This window comes from Lithobates pipiens, unplaced genomic scaffold (genome assembly GCF_037356315.1).
Source record: "Lithobates pipiens isolate NorthernLeopardFrog02 unplaced genomic scaffold, aLitPip1_a1.2 Scaffold_35, whole genome shotgun sequence".
Taxonomy (NCBI): Eukaryota; Metazoa; Chordata; class Amphibia; order Anura; family Ranidae; genus Lithobates; species Lithobates pipiens.
The window spans coordinates 15,835,076-15,861,647 of NW_027507811.1; the positions used below are offsets into that span (position 1 = coordinate 15,835,076).

At 47.2% G+C, this 26,572-nt stretch overlaps 1 protein-coding gene across 1 annotated transcript in view; it reads left to right on the plus strand.

Moving 5' to 3' along the window:
• LOC143956076 (uncharacterized) overlaps nt 1-20,017 on the plus strand; it is a 46,494-nt gene extending 26,477 nt beyond the window's left edge. Inside the window, 2 exon segments of the mRNA XM_077466201.1 lie at nt 509-1,775; nt 18,697-20,017. Of these exon segments, the coding sequence (XP_077322327.1) occupies nt 509-1,775; nt 18,697-19,727 (2,298 nt within the window). The 3' untranslated portion in view covers nt 19,728-20,017.
• Nucleotides 20,018-26,572: the final 6,555 nt, after the last annotated feature.

Below are 26,572 nucleotides of genomic sequence, written 5' to 3' on the forward strand. Positions count from 1 at the left end.
GTCTAGTAATAATCTTTGTATTTCTATTTCAGCACATCCGGCACCACCCAGTATAGATGGACCATCGTATTCCTCTTATCCCGAGGAACCTCAGACTGTGCGAGACGGTGCTGGACCATCGTATTCCTCTTATCCCGAGGAACCTCAGACTGTGCGGGACGGTGCCGGACCATCGTATTCCTCTTATCCCGAGGAACCTCAGACTGTGCGGGACGGTTCCGGACCATCGTGTCCCTCTTATCCCGAGGAACCTCAGACTGTGCGGGGCGGTTCCGGAGCATCGTGTCCCTCTTATCCTGAGGAACCTCAGACTGTGCGGGACGGTTCCGGACCATCGTGTCCCTCTTATCCTGAGGAACCTCAGACTGTGCGGGACGGTGCCGGACCATCGTATTCCTCTTATCCTGAGGAACCTCAGACTGTGCGGGACGGTTCCGGACCATCGTGTCCCTCTTATCCCGAGGAACCTCAGACTGTGCGGGACGGTGCAGACCGTCCCGCAAATAAGATTTCCTGTACTAAATGCGGAAAGTGTTTTTCAAACAAGTCCAATCTTTATAATCATCTGAGATTGCACACAGGTGTGAAGCCCTATTCCTGTCGTAAGTGCGGGAAATGTTTTTCGAGGAAGCCTAATCTTTACCGACATCAGAGTGTTCACACGGGAGAGAAGCCGTATTCCTGTCCTGAGTGTGGAAAACGTTTTGTAGACAACTCAAAACTTGTCAGGCATCAAAACTCTCACACCGGGGAGAAGCCATTTTCCTGTCCCGAGTGTGGGAAATATTTTTCCCAAGCATCCACTCTTTCCATACATCTGCAATTGCACATCGGTGTAAAGCCGTGTGTCTGTTCCGAGTGCGGGAAATGTTTTGCAAAAAAATCAGACCTTGTCAGACACCAGAGGTCTCACACGGAGGTGAAGCCGTATTCCTGTCCTGAGTGTAGTAAATGTTTTTCAGTGAAATCCGCTCTTTCCATACATCTAAGATCGCACACGGGTTTGAAGCCGCATTTCTGTTCTGAGTGCGGGAAATGTTTTGCGCAAAAATCTGATCTGGTCAGACATCAGAGGTCTCACACGGAGGAGAAGCCGTATTCCTGTGCTGAGTGCGGGAAATGTTTTTCAGGGAAGCACAATCTTTACAGACATCAGAGATCACACACGGGGGAGAAGCCGTATTCCTGTCCTGAGTGTGGGAAATGTTTTACGTTGAAGAGCAATCTTTACAGACATCAGAAGTCGCACACGGGGGAGAAGCCGCATTCCTGCCTGGAGTGCGGGAAATGTTTTCCAGTGAAGAGTCAACTTGACAAACACCAGAGACGGCACACGGGGGAAAAGCCGTTTTCCTGTCCTGAGTGCGGGAAATGTTTTTCACAGCAGTCCAGTCTTTGCAGACATCAGCGATTGCACACGCAGAAGAAGCCACGTTCCTGTCCTGAGTGTGGGAAATGTTTTTTATATAAATCAGATCTTGTCACACATCAAATGTCTCACAAGGGGGAAAAGCCGAATCCCTGTCCTGAGTGCGGGAAATGTTTCTTATATAAATCACATCTTGTCATACATCAAAGGTCTCACACGGGGGAAAAGCCTTTTTGCTGTTCAGAGTGCGGGAAATGTTTTTTACAGAAGTCCACTCTTAATTGTCATCTGAGGCAGCACACGGGGGAGAAGCTACATTCCTGTCCTGAGTGCGGGAAATGTTTTTCACAGAAATGCCATCTTGACAGACATCAGAGATCTCACACGAGGGAGAAGCCATATTCCTGTCCTGAGTGAGGGAATGAAGTCCTGTCTTCCTGTACATCAGGGGGTCCCACACAACCCTCGGTGTATTAGTGAGTGCGGAAAATGTCTTGTATGTGAATGTTGCTGGTCATGTGGGGAAGAAGCACACCCTGATATACACCTCAGATATACTACATGGCTGATCTTCATCATGGAAGAAACAGTTGATAAGGAGATCAGAGATCACCAAAGACATGGATGAAGTGTTGTACCGTGTCGGCCATTGATAGCAGGAGAAAAATAAAAACGGAGTCCTTACCTCTCATTGGCTGAGTACATTTTGTGGTGTAAACTCTTGCAAGTGGTCTGTTTTCTCAAGTCGTCTGACAGGACGAAACGCGTTAACCCCACCACACTTAAAGGCCGGTCCTCTAGGCCTTTTAAAATAAAATGGAGTCCTTACCTCTCATTGGCTGAGTACATTTTGGGGTGGAAACCTTCGCAGACAATTCGAGGTTTATTTTTGGAAGATGAGTTGAATAAATAAACCAATGATGTGAGACGATATATAAAGGATACAGTGTAACACGTTGCGTTGTATTAGATTTGGTGGATTAGTTGGGTAGCAGTGAGTGCCGCCGTCACATATCCCCATTTATTACTTTATAGGTTTGGCGGGAAGCGCAGTTTCTTCCCATTGTTCTAACAAGTGATTTTTCCCGACCAATCGGATTTCTATCTTTTATTATTTCCTGATTTTTATGTCTGCAATCTTGTTAAAATTATAATAAAAAAATTTATCGAAAAAATATTGTGTGTGTCGGCGCAATGATGACAATCTTCCATATCCAAACATTGTTCATGGGGGACGCTTTAACCACTTCAGCCCCGGGAAGATCCCCCCCCCTCTTCTTTAACGGGGCCACTTTTTGCGATGCGGCACTGCGTCGCTTTAACTGACAATTGCGCGGTCGTGCGACGTTACAAAAGTGACGTCCTTCCCCCCCCCCCCCCCCCCACAAATAGAGTTTTCTTTTTGGTGGTATTTGATCATCTCAGTGTTTTTTATTTGTTGCGCTATAAACAAAAAAAGACCGACAATTTTGAAAAAAAATACAATATTTTTTGTTTTAATAAATCTCACCAAAATTAAAAAAAAAAAAATAAAATAAAAAAATTCTTCATCGGTTTAGGCCAATACGTATTCTTCTACATATTTTTGGTAAAAAAAATCACAATAAGTGTTTATTGATTGGTTTGCGCAAAAGTTATAGCGTCTTCAAAATATGGGAAAGATTGATGCCATTTTAATTATTATTTTAATCTTTTTTTTACTATTAATGGTGGTGACCTGCGATTTTTAGCGGTACCGCGACATTGCGGCGGACAGATCGGACACTTTTGACACATTTTTGGGACCATTGCCATTTTATACAGCGATGTTTATACAGTGCTATAAATGTGCACTGATTACTGTGTAAATGTCACTGGCAGGAAGGGGGGCGATCAAGGGGTTAACTGTCTTTCCTCGTGAGTGATTCTAACTGTATGGGGATGTGACTGACTGGGGGAGGAGACAGATCGTTGTTCCTACTTAGTAGGTACACACCATCCGGTCTCCTGTCCCCTGACAGAACAGGGATTTGTGTGTTTGCAATCCTGGCTCCCGCTCTTGCGGGTGGCTGGCGCCGATCGCGCCCCCAGGAAATGCGCATTGGGTCCTCCACCGCGCAACGGGTGCCTGCTCTGGTTCTAAAAAGGGCCAACGTGCCTATACGGCAGTTTGTGCAGCGGTGTCATTCTGCCGCCGTATATGTATGTGAGGTTAACCACTTCCCGCCCGCCATATAGTAAAATGACATGCGCAAAGTGGCTGTGTTAGCCTGACCGGACGTCATGTGACGAGATCGGGATAACAGGCCGGCGCAGGCCACCAGGGATGCCAATCAGTGCCCACATATGCCAATCAGTGCCCATCAGCAATGCCTGCCAGTGCCTCCATATCAGTGCTGCCCATTAGTGCCACCCATCAGTGTCCATTAGTGCTACCTATCAGCGCCCATCCGTGACACTTATCAGTGCCATCCATAAGTACCCATCAGTGCAGCCTATCTGTGCCCATCATCAGTGCCACCTCATCAGTGCTTCCTCATTGGTGCCACCTTATCAGTGTCCATCTGAGACGCCTTATCAGTGCCCGTTTCTGAAGGCAAAAACTTGCTTTTTTATGAAAATGTTATAACAGAAACGGGGATCAATTAGCGCTAAAAGAAAGCTCTATTTGTGGGAACAAAATGGTAAAAATTTTGTTTGGGTACAGCGTAGCATGACCGCGCAATTGTCATTTAAAATGCGACAGCGCTGAAAGCTAAAAGCTGGCCTGGCAGGAAGGGGGGAAATGACCGGTATGGAAGTGGTTAAAAGACTTAACAGGTCATCAGATTGGAGTTAACTGGGCATAATGGTCTGGGGTGCAGTGGTCAGGAGTATATCATAAACAGCCCAGGGTACAGAGTGCAGTGGTCAGGAATATATCATATACAGCCCAGGGAACAGAGTGCAGTGGTCAGAAGTATATCATATACAGTCCAGGGTACAGAGGGTAGTGGTCAGGAGTATATCATACACAGACCAGGTTATGGAGTGCAGTGGTCAGGAGTATATCATCTACAGCCCAGGTTATTGAGTGCAGTGGTCAGGAGTATATCATCTACAGCCCAGGGTACAGAGTGTAGTGGTCGGGAGTATATCATATACAGCCCAGGGTACAGAGTGTGGTGGTCGGGAGTATATCATATACAGCCCAGGGTACAGAGTGCGGTGGTCGGGAGTATATCATATACAGCCCAGGGTACAGAGTGCGGTGGTCGGGAGTATATCATATACAGCCCAGGGTACAGAGTGTAGTGGTCAGGAGTATATCATACAGCCCAGGGTACAGAGTGTAGTGGTCAGGAGTGTATTATACAGCCCAGGGTACAGAGTGTAGTGGTCAGGAGTATATTATACAGCCCAGGGTACAGAGTGTAGTGGTCAGGAGTATATTATACAGCCCAGGGTACAGAGCGCAGTGGTTGATAATAATTAATAAAAAATTCCAGCAAATTGAAAACAATAGCTGCTAGCACAGGTCAATAGATAAAACCAAGCAATAAATAATATAAAAGTTGCAGCGCTATCAACCATATATGAACATGATTCAAATAGGAATGAACATTATTAATAATAATAGTAAGCCAAAAACACGAAGTCCATAAATAATCAATGAAAACAAGGTCAATATGGAAAAAAAGGGATTAGGGATGAAGTCTGATGTCCGAATCGAATCCAGCAAGTGAAGAGTGAAAACGGAGAATAGAGATGCATGAAGGATAAAGCCTCCAATAAGAAAGATGGCAGCTTATCAGAAAATGTTGGCCTCCAAACAAATGGAAAAGCTAAACAATGCAGTGGGGAAGATCGTTTCCCAGGTATGTCCACATAGGTACTGTAGGTCCTGGTATTGCCCACATCTCAGTCTCACACAGGTGCCTATGTATACAAATGAAAGAAGACCATAGCGTGATACTGTCTCTAGATGATTTATTAAATGTATGAAAAACAGAGTATACCCCCACGGTCATCTATTAAAACGAGCGTGTGATCATATAAATCCTGCAGCAATTGCCAAAAACAGTGTATCGCGCGGCCGTAGCAGCGTGGTAGCGTCACGTCTGAACCCGCCCAATGTGTTTCGTCATGAAATTGATGTCGTCAGGGGAGCCCCGTCATGTTTTTGTTTTTGGCTTATTATTTTTAATGTTCATTCCTATTTGAATCATGTTCATATATGGTTGATAGCTCTGCACTTTTTATATTATATAAATGGTAGGATACTCTCCCTATGTTGAGGGTATGTGGCCTGGTATGGTTGAGGTGGAGGGGGGCGCTCACGCAAGTCCTCCCCTTTTCTGGCTAGTCAGGTTGCAGGCTTGGATAAGAGTCTAGTATGGGTTTTGGGGACAGTTTGCCCCATTTGACAAACTGTGAACAGCTTGGGTTAGGGTTGCCACCTGTCTGGGATTCAACTGTACAGTCTGGGTTTTGAATAATGTGTCCGGGTTTTAGTCTGCCTGAAACCCGGACATATTATTCAGACTGGACTGAGGTGTCACCTACTATGGGGGACTCTGCGGTGGGGGTTTCCTGTACAGGTGTACTGTCTGGTGCTCTCTCCCAGTGTTCTTCTTGGTCTCCTCCTGGAGGTGATGTCCTAGTAACTGACTCCTCCCACCTCCCATCTTCATCACCTTGCCAGAGGATGGCGAGGAGAATGATATTTGGCCTGGGGCAACGAGGGGTCCTGAGCTCTGGTGTGTGGAGGAGGGGCTGTGTAAATATATATTGGGGTGAACATCTGCCGCTATGTAAGTGTCAATATTGAGGGACCCCACATATCAGTGTGTCAGTATAGAGGGTCCCGCATATCAGTGTGTCAGTACAGAGGACCCCAGATATCAGTGTGTCAGTATAGAGGACCCCGCATATCAGTGTGTCAGTATAGAGGGCCCCGTATATCAGTATAGAGGACTCCACATATCAGTGTGTCAGTTTAGAGGGCCCCGCATATCAGTGTGTCAGTACAGAGGACCCCAGATATCAGTGTGTCAGTATAGAGGACCCCGCATATCAGTGTGTCAGTATAGAGGGCCCTGCATATCAGTATAGAGGACTCCACATATCAGTGTGTCAGTATAGAGGACCCCAGATATCAGTGTGTCAGTATAGAGGACCCCAGATATCAGTGTGTCAGTATAGAGGGCCCCGCATATCAGTGTGTCAGTATAGAGGACCCCAGATATCAGTGTGTCAGTATAGAGGACCCCAGATATCAGTGTGTCAGTATAGAGGACCCCACATATCAGTGTGTCAGTATAGAGGGCCCCGCATATCAGTATAGAGGACACCACATATGAGTGTCAGTGTAGAGGGCCCCAAATTATAGTGGGTCAGTATAGAGGACCCCACATATCGGTGGGTCCGTATAGAGGACCCCACATATCAGTGTGTCAGTATAGAGGACCCCACATATCAATGTGGCAGTATAGAGGACCCCACATATCGGTGTGTCAGTGTAGAGGGCCCCAAATTATAGTGGGTCAGTATAGAGGACCGCACATATCAGTGTGTCAGTGTAGAGGGCCCCAAATTATAGTGGGTCAGTATAGAGGACCCCACATATGAGTGGGTCAGTATAGAGGGCCCCACATATCAGTGTGTCAGTTCAGAGGACCCCACATATCAGTGTGTCAGTATAGAAGGACCCCACATATATTGGTGTGCCAGTATAGAGCAGGGCTCTCCAAACTTTCTAAACAAAGGGCAAGTTTACTGTGCTTCAGACTTCTGGGGGGCTGAACTGTGGCAATTAGGAATACAAAAGGTCCTGACATTAGTAGGAAAAAAACTATTTGGCCCTATTGTTGGTGTCATTGAGAGAAATTCTGTCCTATTATTGGTGTATTTGGGAGGAATTGCGCTCCTTCACTGGTGTCAGTGGGGGGGAATTATGCCCCATTGTTGGTATCATTGGATGAAATAGTGCCCCAAGGACTTGGTAAGAGCAAGCAAAGGGCCATATCTGGCTCCCAGGGCATGGTTTAGAAACCAGTGGTAAGCAGGACCTCACATATCGGTGACTGGCACCTGTATTATTAAGGGGGGTGATACTGACCCCTATATTATGAAGGGGAGGATGACATTGACCCCATATTATGAAAGGGGGGGGTGACACTGATCCCTGTATTATAAGGGATTGGGGGATGACCCTGACCCCTATTTTATGGTGGGTAACATTGCCCCCTGTATTATGATAAGTGACACTGACTCCTTATTATTGTGGGTGACATTAACCCCTGTATTATTAAGGGGGGGAAGGTGGGTGAAACATATTTTTGTATTATGATTAGAATTATGTAGTATAAGAAATGTTATTTAATCACAAATTATATGCATAGTGTATACAGTGGAACCTTTGATTACGAGCATAATCTGTTCCAGGAGAATGCTTGTAATCCAAAGCACTCGCATATCAAAGCGAGTTTCCCCATAGAAGTCAACAGAAACAAAGATAATTCGTTCCACATTGACTTCTATTGCATGCAATACCGCATGTGGCCAGAGGTGGGAGGGGGCGCCAGAGAGGCTCACAAACTGAGTCAGGTTTTTTTTTTAAATAATTGCTCGTATTGCGAAACGCTCCTTAACTGCGTTACTCGCAATCCGAGGTTCCATTGTACTACAAAAAATAAATTAACATTCGCCGCTATATAATGTATAATGTTCTGCCGAGAACTGTCCCCCCCCATCAGATAGTGTCCACCTGCGCAGTACGGAGGACATGGAGATGCCGAAAGTCTCGGAAGATGAACGGCACCTGCACACTTAATAGTACCTTGTGCCCTGCATCCACGTTCAAGCCCCACCATGCAAGTGGACATACGGTAGATGATGTTAAACAGCACTTAGTAAGAGGGCCCCTTGCAGGCTCGCCACGCTTCGTGGGCACGGCCTCGCTTCGCTCTGCAATATTTTATTCTAACTCTATGTCCACTTGGATGGTGGGGCTTGAACCTGGACTCGCAGTTCATCTTCGGAGGTGCCGTTCATCTTCAGAGACCTTCGGCGTATCCTTGTCCTCCGTACTGTACATTATCCGACGGGGGACAGTATTCGACAAAACACTGCGTTCACACCACGAGATGTTTCTTGGGGCGGCTGTTCCTCTGAGCTCCACAAGGTGGTGATCTCACTTATACCCAGACAGGAAGTCTCTATGGAAGACAGGAAGTGATGTCAGGTACAGACAGGAAGTCACATGTGGCACGAAGCAGAAAGGCAACAGAGGAGGTAATAAGGTATTATTTCTTATTTACACCCAGTAACCCCCCGTCATGTCCGTCCTCTTCCTCCATAGTCACTGTGATGCCTTTTATCTCCAGCAGATGATGATACACACATATATATAGTGTGGAAACGTAGATTAACCCCTTCAGGGCCAGAACATTTCACCACTTATGGGGCCGGAACATTGTCTTGATTTTGGACTTAAATTTGAATAATATGTTCCTCGAAACAAACAGCGCTGATAATAGACAAGATAACGACCATGCATGGCCTACAAACTGCAATGATTAAACTACACAGGCAGCCAATGGGCAATCATTACACTATGCAGCCAACACAGTGATGGAGTGTAGGGGTCAGGAGTATGAAGAATAGAGCCCCTTACACTGCTGGTCAGGAGGAAGAAAACATTTTCCAGCCTGCTAACGTATGAAGACTATGTTCCATTATTGGTGTCAGAGGGAGGAAAATACTGAGGTTTCTGAGGAAAGTAGAGGAGCAGATAATAGGGGGTAATAGGGCTAAAGACTCTGGGTGCCTCTGAGATGATGGTGATTCTGAAGGACTCAGAGGAGTCAGTCGGGGATGTGAGGGAAGAGGAGGCTGTAGAGCTCAGAGGGGGCTCTAATTTGGTGGAGGGGGGGGGCTCTTGGTTTTCAGACCCCCTAACAGAACCCCTGCCAGGAAATGAAGACAGCCTTCATCTTCTTCCGATGTTACTGGTCAAGTTATATGTTTCAGGACAAGAAGAAGAATGAAGAAGGGAAGTCCTTCACCCTGGGTATGCACTTGTTAGAGGATCTGTTTGCTGAGACTCCCTTAGTAGGCCCGTGTTGTGGGTCTGAGGGAGCCGTCCAATACCTTCCCATGACACTGAGTCAGAGCCTGGTACCGGAATCCAGAACACCAGGAACCCACCGCAACTCTGTACAAGGTCCTGGATACTACAGTATACTTGCCAACTAAGAGAACAAACCCCTGACCCCTGCTGTCATCCTCCTACCCACACTGGGCTTCCATTGGAGGGAGGAGAACAAAATCCCCCCCAGCCAGAGGTGTACCTAGAACCTTTAGAGCCCCGGTTTAAAAGACCATGAAGGGCCCCCCAGACCTCCCCCCCCTTTTCCATCTGAGCCCCAGGCTTCCATTTCTGGGAGGGCACCCATGGACATCCTCCCATAACCCTGCCTCCCACGTACCTCCTTGGATGTGCATGCAGCGCACTCTGTGACTGCTGTGTCCTTTGGAGGCAGCTGACCACAGATCATGGTAAAGGGCCAATCACAGCGGCCCTTTACAAAGTGATCAGCTGATCACATGTAAACAGATTTGCACGTTATCTTCAGTCCTTTCCTCCCACGCTGTGTCTGTGTGGTGAAAAGAGAGCCATTGACCTGAAAGACTGCCAGTACATTGTTTACACTGATAATCTGAGCACTGATCATTACTGCCCAGATTATCAGTGCAGCCTCATCAGTGCCATCTCTCAGTGCCATCTCTCGGTGCTCATTAATTCCGCATATCAGTGCCACCTATCACTGCTCATCAGTGCCGCTTATCAGTGCCCATCAGTGCAGCCTATCAGTGCCTCCCCGTCAATACTTCCTCAGCAGGACTCTAAACTAAGAGCACCTCTCTCGTACAGCCCAGAGCCTTCAGTTCCCCCTCCCTCCTCCCTCGCATGGATGAGAGAGGAGAGAGCCGATCTGTTTTTTCTCCCCCTGCCCTTCTCCTCTTGTGTGCATCACAGGAATTGTGAAGCCCAGCACCTGAATGGCCAAATTCAGTTTCTTAGCTTCACACTTCCCACGGTGCATACAGAATGAGAGGGGCAGGAGGAGAAGGAACAGATTGTCTCTCTCCTCTTCCATCCATGCGAAGAAGGAGGGGGAACTGTCAGTGCAGGCTCTGGGCTGTATGAGAGAGACACTCCCAACTCAGAGCCCTGCATCAGCATCCCTGCTAGCCCCCCCCCCGACAGTGGTGGAACATAAGGCCGCGGTTACAAGTGCACATTCCGCCACTGCCCCCAGCCCTCTACTTCATCAACAGCATCCTCCTGCTCTCTAATCCAACCCCTTCTTTTACTGCAGAGAGTGACAGTGACATCACCACTATCAGTAAGCAGGCTGCCAGCGGTTGAATCCTTGCAGTTGGAGTTCTGTCCAATTATTTTGATTAGTCCAGAAGTCAGCAAGTTCCCCTTCCTGGACATCATGATGACCCTACATTGAGCTCACAGCACTGCCTCAGACCAAATCAAGAAGACAGAAGAAGGATCCTATTTATCATTCCTTGTCTGCAGATCTAAAACTAATCAAAACCAGTTCAGAAACAAAAACAAACCCAACAGAGCAAAGCAAATTCCTAATCCAGCAGGCCAAGAGGGTCCCGAGATCTTGAAAATGTAACAAGCACTAAATAGTTCAAACTAAATGTGTTCACGGGGGGGTCAGTAGTTCTTAAAATGTACAGCAACCCTCCTATTACCACCCTCACATCCTATTATTGTGTGACCAATGCCATCCACATAATTGTTACTTTCAGTTACGAACGTTATCCATCTACAAGGGGACCTGTATAGATTAAATGGCGGCACAAATGCGGATGGAGGAGGATTCGAGTCACATGACTGAGAAGATCCTAAACCTCACCCTGGAGATCATCTACCTGCTGACCGGAGAGGTGAGGAGGATTCTGGGAGGTCACATGACATCACTCTTATCTCTATTAATAAAACACAGACCTGCCCGGAGAGGTGAGGAGGATTCTGGGAGGTCACATGACATCACTCTTATCTCTATTAATAAAACACAGACCTGACCAGAGAGGTGAGGAGGATTCTGGGAGGTCACATGACATCACTCTTATCTCGATTAATAAAACACAGACCTGCCCGGAGAGGTGAGGAGGATTCTGGGAGGTCACATGACATCACTCTTATCTCTATTAATAAAACACAGACCTGACCGGAGAGGTGAGGGGGATTCTGGGAGGTCACATGACGTCACTCTTATCTCTATTAATAAAACACAGACCTGCCCGGAGAGGTGAGGAGGATTCTGGGAGGTCACATGACATCACTCTTATCTCTATTAATAAAACACAGACCTGACCAGAGAGGTGAGGAGGATTCTGGGAGGTCACATGACATCACTCTTATCTCGATTAATAAAACACAGACCTGCCTGGAGAGGTGAGGAGGATTCTGGGAGGTCACATGACATCACTCTTATCTCTATTAATAAAACACAGACCTGACCAGAGAGGTGAGGGGGATTCTGGGAGGTCACATGACATCACTCTTATCTCGATTAATAAAACACAGACCTGCCCGGAGAGGTGAGGAGGATTCTGGGAGGTCACATGACATCACTCTTATCTCTATTAATAAAACACAGACCTGACCGGAGAGGTGAGGGGGATTCTGGGAGGTCACATGACATCACTCTTATCTCGATTAATAAAACACAGACCTGCCCGGAGAGGTGAGGAGGATTCTGGGAGGTCACATGACACCACTCTTATCTCTATTAATAAAACACAGACCTGACCGGAGAGGTGAGGGGGATTCTGGGAGGTCACATGACATCACTCTTATCTCGATTAATAAAACACAGACCTGACCGGAGAGGTGAGGAGGATTCTGGGAGGTCACATGACACCACTCTTATCTCTATTAATAAAACACAGACCTGACCGGAGAGGTGAGGGGGATTCTGGGAGGTCACATGACATCACTCTTATCTCGATTAATAAAACACAGACCTGCCCGGAGAGGTGAGGAGGATTCTGGGAGGTCACATGACACCACTCTTATCTCGATTAATAAAACACAGACCTGACCGGAGAGGTGAGGAGGATTCTGGGAGGTCACATGACATCACTCTTATCTCTATTAATAAAACAGACCTGACCGGAGAGGTGAGGAGGATTCTGGGAGGTCACATGACATCACTCTTATCTCTATTAATAAAACACAGACCTGACTGGAGAGGTGAGGAGGATTCTGGGATTAAAAATGTTCCTATTGGTTTTTCAATACAGAGTTTTCCTCTTCAGAAGTCAGATGATCATATGGCCATCACAGTGCCTCCATGTGATTCCCTAAAACCCAAGAGACACAACATGCAGAAGATTCTAGAAGTCACCAAGAAGATGATGGAGCTGCTGGTAGGAGAGGTGAGCGGTGCCGGGAATTTTGGGACATTATCCAGTAACAGACAAGGGATGTGTCTGGATGGTGACATCATCATGGAGACTGGATCCAGTAATTGGAACCCACCAGAGAGTTGTCCCCGTCCTCTGTATTCCCGGGATTCCACACAGGAAGGTCACACCATCCCTCACCATCAGGTAGGTGGGACTGAGCAACTAGAACATAATCCTAAATTATGAGAAGATATTTTTCTATATAATCTCGTTTCATTTTACACATATATTGTATCATCTTTGGGGTTTAGGATGAGGAACTGAAAGACATCAAAGCTGAGATTAAAGAGGAAGAAGAAGAGATGTTGATAAGTGGAGCTCAGCAGTCTATAGGAGGAGAAGGTCCTCTGTATTCCCGGGATTCCACACAGGAAGATCACCCCATCCCCCACCATTACAAGGTTGGTTGAATGGAACATCTGTGACATGGACTTGTGAGACGATGTGTGGATCTTTTCTGTGACGAAAGGTGGGAGGCTTAAAGGGGTTGTAAAGGTAAATGTTTTTTCATCTTAATGCATTCTATGCATTAAGGTGAAAAAACATCTCACACTGCCGGCGCCCCCAGTCCCCCCCATTTTACTTACCTGACCCCCTCAAAGATCCCGCGCTCGCCCCTGCCGTCCTCTTCTCCGCTCAGCCTGGCTGCTGATTGGCTGGAGTGGATGGATTGAAAGCAGCGCAGCCATTGGCTCGCGCTGCTGTCAATCACATCCAATGACGCAGCGCGTCGGGGGGGCGGGGCCGTGTGATACAGCAAGCGGCTATAGCCGCCGGCTGTATCACGGGAGCGCGCCCGCAGGTGCTTCTCACCATGCAAGGGAGCTCGCATGAACGTGAGAAGTAACTGCGGGAAGAAGCAGAGACAGCCGCCGAGGGACCCCAGAAGAGCAGGTTCGGGGCCACTCTGTGCAAAACGTGCTGCACAGTGCAGGTAAGTATAACATGTTTGTTATTTTAAAAAAACTAAAAAATTTTACTTTACAATCCCTTTAAGGCATGGTGCAGTCAGGTGGAAGTTTTAGCTGTGCATCCATATTCCCCCTAGAACCCTAAGACTTTGGTTTCCTGAAGCTGCTCAATGGGCCGGAAGGGAGAGGAGAGTGTTCCTGGGCCCTGGAGGCCGGGGGCCACCCCGCAGTGGATGCCTACCCAGCAGCAGCCATCCCAGCTGGCCGCGTCCGCTACCTAGTTGATCCTACCAGTAGCTGTCCAGCACCCCACTTAGGTGCTTCTGTCAGTATACAGCTTCCTCCAGTCTCGACATAGGAACCAGATAATATAGCAAACCATACAAGACTAGCTGACAATAGCGTGTATGAGAACTGTAACTGTTTATTGAATACTCACACAGAATTTATATACTACACACCAGGTGAGGCTGATCATATTATCGTATGCAAAGGCAACTGTATACAGGAATACAATTAACATAACTAAGAAACAACCAACATATACCATATGCTAATCCACCTCTAGCAACTAATAGCTGACAGTGATATAATTAACTTGAACTAATTAACTAGTCACTTAAGCCAGCCTAGGTGGAGGGGACAATACTTTCAGACGGACAGAAACAATAGGGGATCCAATTAACCATGGAATCCACATCTAAGCAATACTTTGATTAATCAGGAACCACAGACTGCATGGCAACAGTCTACAACAGGCTATGAGGCAAAGCTCATAGAATGTCAGAGTAGTCTGAGATAGTGGAATTAATTTATCTTCATATATTTCTTGAGTGATATTGTTGATAAATATTTCTGTCCCGAGTAAAGGAGCCTCTCCAACTTTCAACACAAACCACACATATAAGACCCAGGATAACAGGGATAAAACAAAATGCTGAGTCCGCTGTAGTTGTACGGTGAGTCTGATTACAGCAGACCAGACTGGGCTTCTCGGTCACCCTGTGCCTCTAATAGACACAGGGTGACTTACACGTAAGAGGGAACCGAGGAGCTGAACAAGGAGTTTCCCAAACTCTCTAAGGTAAGCTGCGTTCCACAGCCCCCCCACCCGATGTGACTCCATCACATTTTCTATATGTGATGTCACATGTTAGATTTTAAGTTTCTATCATTCTCTTGGTTTAGGGTGAAGATCTGATAGGTATAAAAGTTGAGGTTAAATCAGAAGAAGAAGAAGAGAGGTATGTGAGGGATGATCAGCAGTCTATGGAGGAGGATGGAATAACGGCAACATTTATAAAGAAGGAGACTTCTACAGAAATCAGCACAGGTCGGTCATTATTAGTAAATACATTCAACTATATAATTTACTGTAAATTGCACTTTACGTAGTCCAAGCGCCTTCACTATATACTCTATGTTGTACATTAAATACTCCTCACCCCTGCACTATATACTCTATGATGCTGTACATTACATACTCCTGACCCTTGCACTATGTACTCTATGCTGTACATGACATACTCCACACCCTTGCACTATATACTCTATGTTGTACATTACATACTCCACACCCCTGCACTATATACTCTATGTTGTACATTACATAGTCCTGATACTATAAAGTCCTAAATAGGGTTGCACCATTAACACTTTTTCAAGTACCGATACTTTTTTTTTTTAATGTCAGATGTTAGATGCCATATTTCCAGCAAGGACTGCTCTACACTGTGGGACTCATAGCAGATGTTATTATCAGCTCGAGCGATCTGTCTTTCACCCATTGTCAATTGTGCTAATTAAAGTGGTTGTAAACCCTTACAAACCACTTTGACCTACAGGTAAGCCTAGATTAAGGCTTACCTGTAGGTCCAAGCAATATCTCCTAAACCTATATGGTTTAGGAGATATTTGCCCGAAAGCTCAGGCGCACTGAGCGCGGCATTTCCAAGAATGGAGCTGCCGCGCGTGTCGACTCCTGTGCGCATGCGCGGGAGTGACGTCATTGCGGCTTCGCCGAATGACAGCGGCGGAGCTGCGAGACGCCACCAGCAAGATGGATGCGGCGGACTACAGGGGACAGCGGCGACTTTGCTGGCTCCTGTGTCAGGTAAGTGACACATAATGGGGTAGTATGCGATGCATAGTAGTCCATTATGCTTTGCCTTTGCAGGGAATGAAAGAGGAAGTAAACCCATCAGGGTTTACTTCCTCTTTAACTCACCTATTGTCTGCTAGCAAACTACCATGAAAATGTTGAACTCATGATAATGTGTAGTGTACTTTGTGAGCTTGGTGCCGGCCCGTCTGACCTGGAATGAGATCTGTGATTAATCACAACAGTGTCCAGGTGGCTAGTTGTTTAATTAACTAAATGATTATAGTAGGGTTGCACAGTGCAGAGGAGGGTCCAACGGAGGTGCAGGACGCGGTAGCCTTGTCGGCACACAGATACCACTTTTTTTAAGACCAAGTACAAGTACCGATACCAATACTTTTTTTAATGTTATGTGACAGTGGCACTAATATGCAGCACTGACTGGCACATATAGGTGGCACTGATGAGGCGTGGACTGTGTCAGTAGTTTTTTTTTTTCTTATTTAATTTTTACAATTACATTTTTTACAATTTATATATATTGGTTTTTTTTTGGTTTTTTTTTTTACAATGGTTTCTTTTTGGGTGTGTGTGGGGTGGGGTATGAGTGGACAATGTCAGTGTTTTTTTATAAATTTTTTATTCTTTTTACAATTTTACTTTTAAATATTTTTTATTACAATGTTTCCTTTTTTTTTTTTAAATCAAACCTGTTGCAGACCCCTGACACCTCCCCTGAGAGAAAGGGATTGAGGACACAGATTCCCCAGTCCCTTTCTCTGCAGCCTCAGCTGCACTGAAGGTGAATGAACAGGAGACAGAGGCTCCTCTCCATTCATAAACTGAAGCACAGTTTATGATGCTCAGTTATAAATGGACAGAGAAAATGTCTATTCAGAAAAGGAAGGTGCTGGTAAATGACATATATGCTGGCTCCTTCCTCCCATCTCCATCCTGACAGATCTGGGACAGGGGAGGCAGGAGGAGCACAGAGGGGGACCGGCTGGACACTTTATATCGGATGATGTGATTGGTGCACAGACTTTTACATGGTGATAATAATGTGATAACATCCTCACACTTTGGAGCCTTAAACAGGAAGTGATAATGGGGGAGGAGTCAATAACCCAATGATGGGGGTCTTCAGGATCAGTCCAGTCTTCATCTTGGTTCTTCTCCCCCCATCCTCACTCTCTGACCTCTGGTGGGGCTCAGCCCCGCTGTTATTCATGACTAAATCATGGACTAAATAAGGAAGGTCAGGACTTCTTGTGTTGGGAAGATGGCAATGAGTGATAGAGGGGGAGGGGACACTCGTCCTATAATCCCCTCATCACTGTCACTCCTATAGAAGACAGTTCTCGTTGTTTCCTCCCTCTCTGACTAAGGTCCATGAATAAAGAAATGATCTGGTAGGAGATCAGAGGACCCATTTACTAGTTACCTTGAGGGGGGAATTGTAAGATCCTCAGAGACAAAGCTGCCTGGTGTGGGCGGAGTCCTGGTTTAGGGGAACCAATCAGCTCATGTCTAGTAATAATCTTGTATTTCTATTTTAGTAGATGGACGGGAGATGAGGAAAACCTCAGAGGATTGTCTCACTTTGTCTCCAGACTGTAAAGTAGAAGATGAGGACATCACACAGTATAGTCCAGGAGAAAACCCGACTACCTCAAATGTCCATCCGGCACCACACAGTGTAGATGGACCATCGTATTCCTCTTATCCCGAGGAACCTCAGACTGTGCGGGACGGTGCCGGACCATCGTATTCCTCTTATCCTGAGGAACCTCAGACTGTGCGGGACGGTGCCGGACCATCGTATTCCTCTTATCCCGAGGAACCTCAGACTGTGTGGGACGGTGCCAGACCATCGTATTCCTCTTATCCCGAGGAACCTCAGACTGTGCGGGATGGTGCCGGACCATCGTATTCCTCTTATCCCGAGGAACCTCAGACTGTGCGGGACGGTGCCGGACCATCGTATTCCTCTTATCCTGAGGAACCTCAGACTGTGCGGGACGGTGCCGGACCATCGTATTCCTCTTATCCTGAGGAACCTCAGACTGTGCAGGACGGTGCCGGACCATCGTATTCCTCTTATCCTGAGGAACCTCAGACTGTGCGGGATGGTGCCGGACCATCGTATTCCTCTTATCCCGAGGAACCTCAGACTGTGCGGGACGGTGCCGGACCATCGTATTCCTCTTATCCCGAGGAACCTCAGACTGTGCGGGACGGTGCCGGACCATCGTATTCCTGTTATCCTGAGGAACCTCAGACTGTGCGGGACAGTGCCGGACCATCGTATTCCTCTTATCCTGAGGAACCTCAGACTGTGCGGGACGGTGCCGGACCATCGTATTCCTCTTATCCCGAGGAACCTCAGACTGTGCGGGACGGTGCCGGACCATCGTATTCCTCTTATCCCGAGGAACCTCAGACTGTGCGGGACGGTGCCGGACCATCGTATTCCTCTTATCCTGAGGAACCTCAGACTGTGCGGGACGGTGCCGGACCATCGTATTCCTCTTATCCTGAGGAACCTCAGACTGTGCGGGACGGTGCCGGACCATCGTATTCCTCTTATCCTGAGGAACCTCAGACTGTGCGGGACGGTGCCGGACCATCGTATTCCTCTTATCCTGAGGAACCTCAGACTGTGCGGGACGGTGCCGGACCATCGTATTCCTCTTATCCTGAGGAACCTCAGACTGTGCGGGACGGTGCCGGACCATCGTATTCCTCTTATCCTGAGGAACCTCAGACTGTGCGGGAAAGTGCTGGACCATCGTATTCCTCTTATCCTGAGGAACCTCAGACTGTGCGGGACGGTGCCGTCCTTCCAACAGAGAAGAGGTTTTCCTGTACTGAGTGCGGGAAGTGTTTCCATTTGAAATCCCATTTTAATGTGCATAAAAGAACCCACACAGGAGAGAAACTACATTCCTGCCCTGAGTGCAGGAAGTGTTTTTTAAACAAGTATATACTTTCCATACATCAGAGATTTCACAAAGGTGAGAAGCCGTATTCCTGTCCTGAGTGCGGGAAATGTTTTGGACAAAAATCAAACCTTGTTACACATCAAAAGTCTCACACGCAAGAGAAGCCGTATTCCTGCCCTGAGTGCGGGAAATGTTTTACCAGAAAGTCATATCTTTCCATACATCAAAGGTCTCACACAGGGGAAAAGCCGTATTCCTGTCCTGAGTGCGGGAAATGCTTTGAACAAAAATCAAATCTTGCCACACATCAAAGGTCTCACACGCAGGAGAAGCCATATTCCTGCCCTGAGTGTGGGAAATGTTTTATATATAAATCACGTCTTATCACACATCAAAGGTCTCACACGGGAGAGAAGCCGCATTCCTGCCCTGAGTGCGGGAAATGTTTTTTATATAAATCACGTCTTGTCACACATCAACATTCTCACACGGGGGAGAAGCCTTTTTGCTGTTCAGAGTGCGGGAAATGTTTTTTAGATAAGTCCACTCTTAGTTATCATCAGAGACTGCACACGGGTGAGAACCTATATTCCTGTTCTGAGTGCGGGAAATGTTTTGTAAAAAAATTAGAACTTGTCGCACATCAGAGATCTCACACGGGGGAGAAGCCGTATTCCTGTCCCGAGTGCAGCAAATGTTTTTCAGCAAAGTCCTCTCTTTATAGTCATCAGAGATTGCACACGGGTGAGAAGCCGCATTCCTGCCCCGAGTGCGGGAAATGTTTTTCACAGAAGTGCCATCTTGACAAACATCAGAGAAGGCACACAGGTGAGAAGCCGCATTCCTGTCCTGAGTGCGGGAAATGTTTTTTACAGAGTGCCAATCTTTACCAACATCAGAGATCTCACACGGGGGGAGAAGCCATATTACTGTCCTGAGTGAGGGAATTGTTCCTCACTGAAGTCCTGTCTTCCTGTACATCAGGGATCCCACACAACCCTCGAGGTGTATTGGTGAGTGCGGGAAATGTCTCGTATATGAATGTTGCTGGACATGTGGGGAAGAAGCACACCCTGATATACACCTCAGATATACTCCATGGCTGATCTTCATCATGGAAGAAACAGTTGATAAGGAGATCAGAGATCACCAAAGACATGGATGAAGTGTTGTACCGTGTCGGCCATTGATAGCAGGAGAAAAATAAAAATGGAGTCCTTACCTCTCATTGGCTGAGGACATTTTAGGGCGTAAACTCTTGCAAACGGTCTGTTTTCTCAAGTCGTCCTTCAGGACGAAACACGTTAACCCCACCACTTAAAAGGCGGCCCTCTAGGCCTTTTAAAATATAAATAGAGTCCTTACCTCTCATTGGCCGAGGACATTTTAGGGTGTAAACTCTTGCAAACGGTCTGTTTTCTCAAGTCGTCTTTCAGGACGAAACACGTTAACCCCCACCACTTAAAAGGCGGTCCTGTAGGCCTTTTAAAATAAAAGAGTACATTTTGGGGTGGAAACCTTCGCAGACAATTAGAGTTTTTTTTTTTTTTTTATGTATTGAATAAATAAAACGGTTATACAATGCCTTGAAAAAGTATTCATACCCCTTGAAAATGTCCACATTTAGGCCTGTTACAACCAAAAACTTGAATGTATTTTATTGGGAATTTAGATGATGGACCAACACAAAGTGGCACATAAATGTTTTTCATTTTTTTTTTTTACAATTAAATATGTGAAAAGTGTGGGGGGGGGGGGCTGAATTTGTATTCAGCCCCCTTTACTCTGATACCCCTAACTAAAATCTAGTGGAACCAATTGCCTTCAGAAGACACCTGATTAGTAAATAGAATCCACCTGTGTGAAATTTAATTTCAGTGTAAATACAGCTGTTCTGTGAAGCCTTCAGAAGTTTGTTAGAGAACCTTAGCGAACAAACAGCATCATGAAGGCCAAGGAACACACCAGACAGGTCAGGGATAAAGTTGTGGAGAAGTATAAAGCAGGGTTAGGTTATAAACAAATCTCCCAAGCTTTGAACATCTCACGGAGCTCTGTTCAATCCATCATCAAAAAATGGAAAGAGTATGGCACAACTGCAAACCTACCAAGACATGGCCGTCCACCTAAACTGACCGGGCCGGGCAAGGAGAGCGTTCATCAGAGAAGCAGCCAAGAGGTCCATGGTAACTCTGGAGGAGCTGCAGAGATCCACAGCTCAGGGGGGAGAATCTGTCTACAGGACAACTATTAGTCGTCTCTCCACAAATCTGCCCTTTATGGAAGAGTGACAAGAAGAAAGACATTGGAGAAAGAAAAGTCATAAGAAGTCCTGTTTGTTGTTTGTGAGAAGCCATGTGGGGGACACAGCAAACATGTGGAAGAAGATCTGCTCAGATGAGACCAAAACTGAACTTGGCCTAAAAGCAAAACGCTATGTGTGGGGGGAAAACTAACACTGCCCATCCCCCTGAACACACCATCCCCACTGTGAAACATGGTGGTGGCAGCATCATGTGGTGGGGATGCTTTTCTTCAGCAGAGACAGGGAAGCTGGTCAGAGTTGGTGGGAAGATGGATGGAGCCAAATACAGGGCAATCTTAGAAGAAAACCTGTTAGAATCTGCAAAAGACTTGAGACCGGGGCGGAGGTTCACCTTCCAGCAGGACAACGACCCGAAACATCCAGACAGAGATACAATGGAATGGTTTACATCAAAGCATATTCATGTGTTAGAATGTCACAGTCCAGACCTAAATCCCATTGAGAATCTGTGGCAAGACTTGAAAATTGCTGATCACAGACGCTCTCCATCCAATCTGACAGAACTTGAGATATTTTGCAGAGAAGAAGAATGGGCAGAAATGTCCTCTCTAGATGGGCAAAGCTGGTAGAGGCTTCCCCAAAAAGATTTGTAGAGAAAGGGGGTTCTACAAAGTATTGACTCCGGGGGGCGCCATACAAATGTACCCCCCACACTTTTCACATATTTATTTGTAGAAAAGTTTGAAAACCATTTATCATTTTTCTTCCACTTCACAATGATGAGCCACTTTGTGTTGGTCCATCACATAAAATACATTGAAGTTTTTGGTTGTTACGTGAGAAAATGTGGAAAATCTCAGGGGGTATGAATACTTTTTCAAGGCTCTGTATGAGACGATATATAAAGGATACAGTGTAACACGTTGCGTTGTATTAGATTTGGTGGATTAGTTGGGTAGCAGTGAGTGCCGCCGTCACATATCCCCATTTATTACTTTATAGGTTTGGCGGGAAGCGCAGTTTCTTCCCATTGGTCTAACAAGTGATTTTCCCGACCAATCGGATTTCTACATTTTATTATTTCCTGATTTTATGTCTGCAATCTTGTTATAAATTATAATAAAAAATGTATCGAAAAGGTATTGTGTGTGTGTCGGTGCAATGATGACAATCTTCCACATCCAAACATTGTTCATGGGGGACGCTTTACAGGTCATCAGATTAGTTACCCGAAAATAATGGTACAGAGTGCAGTGGTCAGGAGTATATCATATACAGCCCAGGGTACAGAGTGCAGTGGTCAGGAGTATATCATATACAGCCCAGGGTACAGAGTGCAGTGGTCAGGAGTATATCATATACAGCCCAGGGTACAGAGTGCAGTGGTCAGGAGTATATCATATACAGCCCAGGGTACAGAGTGCAGTGGTCAGGAGTATATCATATACAGCCCAGGGTACAGAGTGCAGTGGTCAGGAGTATATCATATACAGCCCAGGGTACAGAGTGCAGTGGTCAGGAGTATATCATATACAGCCCAGGGTACAGAGTGTAGTGGTCAGGAGTATATCATATACAGCCCAAGGTACAGAGTGCAGTGGTCAGGAGTAAATTATATACAGCCCAGGGTACAGAGTGCAGTGGTCAGGAGTATATCATATAGCCCAGGGTTCGAGTGTAGTGGTCAGGAGTATATCATATACAGCCCAGGGTACAGAGTGCAGTGATCAGGAGTATATAATATACAGCCCAGGGTACAGAGTGCGGTGGTCAGGAGTATATCATATACAGCCCAGGGTACAGAGTGCGGTGGTCAGGAGTATATCCTATACAGCCCAGGGTACAAAGTGTAGTGGTCAGGAGTATATCATACACAGCCCTGGGTACAGAGGGTAGTGGTCAGGAGTATATCATAGTTTCAGTATTTCCCCTGATTTCTGCAGAGAGACATACATTTGCCGGTGCCTTATGTTGTCTAGTATGGGTCTTGGGGGCAGTTTGCCCATTTGTCGAACTGTGAACAGTTTGGGTTAGGGTTGCCATCTGTCCAGGATCCACCTGTACGGTCCGGGTTTTGAATCACGTGTCTGCATTTCAGTCAGCCTGAAATCCGGGCACATTATTCAGACTGAACTGAGGAGTCCCATACTATGGGGGACTTTATGATGGGGGTTCCCCATACTAGTGTCCCCCACACTGTCCGTTGCTCTCTTCCAGTGTCGGTCTTGGTCTCCCCCCTGAGGTGATATCATGGTGACAGACTCCTCCCATCTCTTCCCACCTCCCATCTTCATCACCCTGGGATGGAGAGGAGCGCGATCGGTGAAGGAGGGGGGCTGAGCACCGGTGTGTGGAGGAGGGGCTGTGTAAATATATATTGGGGTCAACAGCTGCTGCTATGTATGTCCGTCACCAACCATCACCGCCATCTTCTCATTTTTTACATATCGGTGTGTCAGTATAGAGGACCCCACATATCAGTGTGTCAGTATAGAGGACCCCACATATCAGTGTGTCAGTATAGAGGACCCCACATATCGGTGTGTCAGTATGGAGGACCCCACATATCGGTGTGTCAGTATAGAGGACCCCACATATCGGTGTGTCAGTATGGAGGACCCCACATATCAGTGTGTCAGTATGGAGGACCCCACATATCAGTGTGTCAGTATGGAGGACCCCACATATCAGTGTGTCAGTATAGAGGACCCCACATATCAGTGTGTCAGTATGGAGGACCCCACATACTGTATCAGTGTGTCAGTAGAGAGGGACCCCACATATCAGTGTGTCAGTAGAGAGGGACCCCACATATCAGTGTGTCAGTAGAGAAGGACCCCACATATCAGTGTCAGTATGGAGGACCCCACATATCAGTGTGTCAGTATAGAGGACCCCACATGTCAGTATGGAGGACCCCACATATCAGTGTGTCAGTATGGAGGACCCCACATATCAGTGTGTCAGTATGGAGGACCCCACATATCGGTGTGTCAGTATAGAGGGACCCCACATATCAGTGTGTCAGTATAGAGGACCCCACATGTCAGTATGGAGGACCCCACATATCAGTGTGTCAGTATGGAGGACCCCACATATCAGTGTGTCAGTATGGAGGACCCCACATATCGGTGTGTCAGTATAGAGGACCCCACATATCAGTGTGTCAGTATGGAGGACCCCACATATCGGTGTGTCAGTATAGAGGACCCCACATATCAGTGTGTCAGTATGGAGGACCCCACATATCGGTGTGTCAGTATAGAGGACCCCACATATCAGTATGGAGGACCCCACATATCGGTGTGTCAGTATAGAGGACCCCACATATCAGTGTGTCAGTATGGAGGACCCCACATATCAGTGTGTCAGTATAGAGGACCCCACATATCAGTGTGTCAGTATGGAGGACCCCACATATCGGTGTGTCAGTATAGAGGACCCCACATATCAGTGTGTCAGTATGGAGGACCCCACATATCGGTGTGTCAGTATACACTCTGGGTCCCTGGCTTGGCACTTGCTGAAGCTGTCCCGCTTCTTCACCGTCCCCGGCTGGTGAGAAGACTGCTCTGATACTTACTCCTGCTTACTCACTGTAGTCTTCGGTAACAAGGCGGATGGTCCCTTTGCGGTGACAACTTCCCCTCTACCTCCGACCACAACTGGTTCCCCGGCCGATGGAACCTTTATCCTCGGTTGGACTCCAATCCTACAGTCCCAACCCTACGCTACTTCTCCTGCTCCTGGATAGGCCTCAGACAGCCTGGCAGTCAGGTGTCCTCGGGATAGGTCTCAGGCTTTCGCCTAGCAGCCCAGGGCCACATAACACCCAGCTGTCCAGGTGGCACAGAACCCCGATCACCTGACTGCACCCAAATAAATAGGCTCTACCAGCAGGCCAAATGGCCAAAGAAACCCATACCGATTGGCTGAGACACCCCATCCATCCATAGTCACACCTTGCTACACCCTTGTCAATCAAATGCCACCAGCGAGCACCACCTAGTGACAGAAGAGAGAAAGGTACAGCAATCCAGAGTTAGGAAGGAATCAGTGGATCTTCTAACAATCAGCCAGGATGATTAAAACCTGACAATCTAAATTTATTAGAAACCCTGCCTAGACACCAGGGTACTACATCTATATTATGGGGGGGGGGGGGGTGACACTGACCCCTGTATTATGAAGGGGGGAGGGTGACACTGACCCCTGTATTATGAAGGGGGGAGGGTGACACTGACCCCTGTATTATGAAGGGGGGGGTGACACTGACCCCTATATTATGAAGGGCGGAGGTTGACACCGGCCCCTGTATTATGAAGGGGGAGGGTGACACGGACCCCTGTATTATGAAGGGGGAGGGTGACACTGACCTTTGTATTATGAAGGAGGAGGGTGACACTGACCCCTGTATTATGAAGGGGGGAGGGTGACACTGACCCCTATATTATGAAGGGCGGAGGTTGACACCGGCCCCTGTATTATGAAGGGGGAGGGTGACACGGACCCCTGTATTATGAAGGGGGAGGGTGACACTGACCTTTGTATTATGAAGGGGGGAGGGTGACACTGACCCCTGTATTATGAAGGAGGAGGGTGACACTGACCCCTGTATTATGAAGGGGGGAGGGTGACACTGACCCCTGTATTATGAAGGGGGGAGGGTGACGCTGACCCCTGTATTATGAAGGGGGAGGGGGACACTGACCCCTGTATTATGAAGGGGGAGGGTGACACTGACCCTTGTATTATGAAGGGGGGAGGGTGACACTGACCCCTGTATTATCAAGTGGGGAGGAAGTGACACTGACCCCTGTATTATGAAGGGGGGAGGGTGACACTGACCCCTGTATTATGAAGGGGGGGTGACACTGACCCCTGTATTATGAAGGGGGAGAGTGATACTGACTCTTGTATTATGAAGGGGGAGGGTGACGCTGACCCCTATATAATGAAGGGGGGAGGGTGACGCTGACCCCTATATTATGAAAGGGGGAAGGTGACACTGACCCTTGTATTATGAAGGGGGAGGGTGACGCTGACCCCTATATTATGAAGGGGGGAGGGTGACACTGACCCCTGTATTATGAAGGGGGGAGGGTGACGCTGACCCCTGTATTATGAAGGGGGAGGGGGACACTGACCCCTGTATTATGAAGGGGGAGGGTGACACTGACCCTTGTATTATGAAGGGGGGAGGGTGACACTGACCCCTGTATTATCAAGTGGGGAGGAAGTGACACTGACCCCTGTATTATGAAGGGGGGAGGGTGACACTGACCCCTGTATTATGAAGGGGGGGTGACACTGACCCCTGTATTATGAAGGGGGAGAGTGATACTGACTCTTGTATTATGAAGGGGGAGGGTGACACTGACCCTTGTATTATGAAGGGGGAGGGTGACGCTGACCCCTATATTATGAAGGGGGGAGGGTGACACTGACCCCTGTATTATGAAGGGGGGAGGGTGACACTGACCCCGGTATTATGAAGGGGGGAGGGTGACACTGACC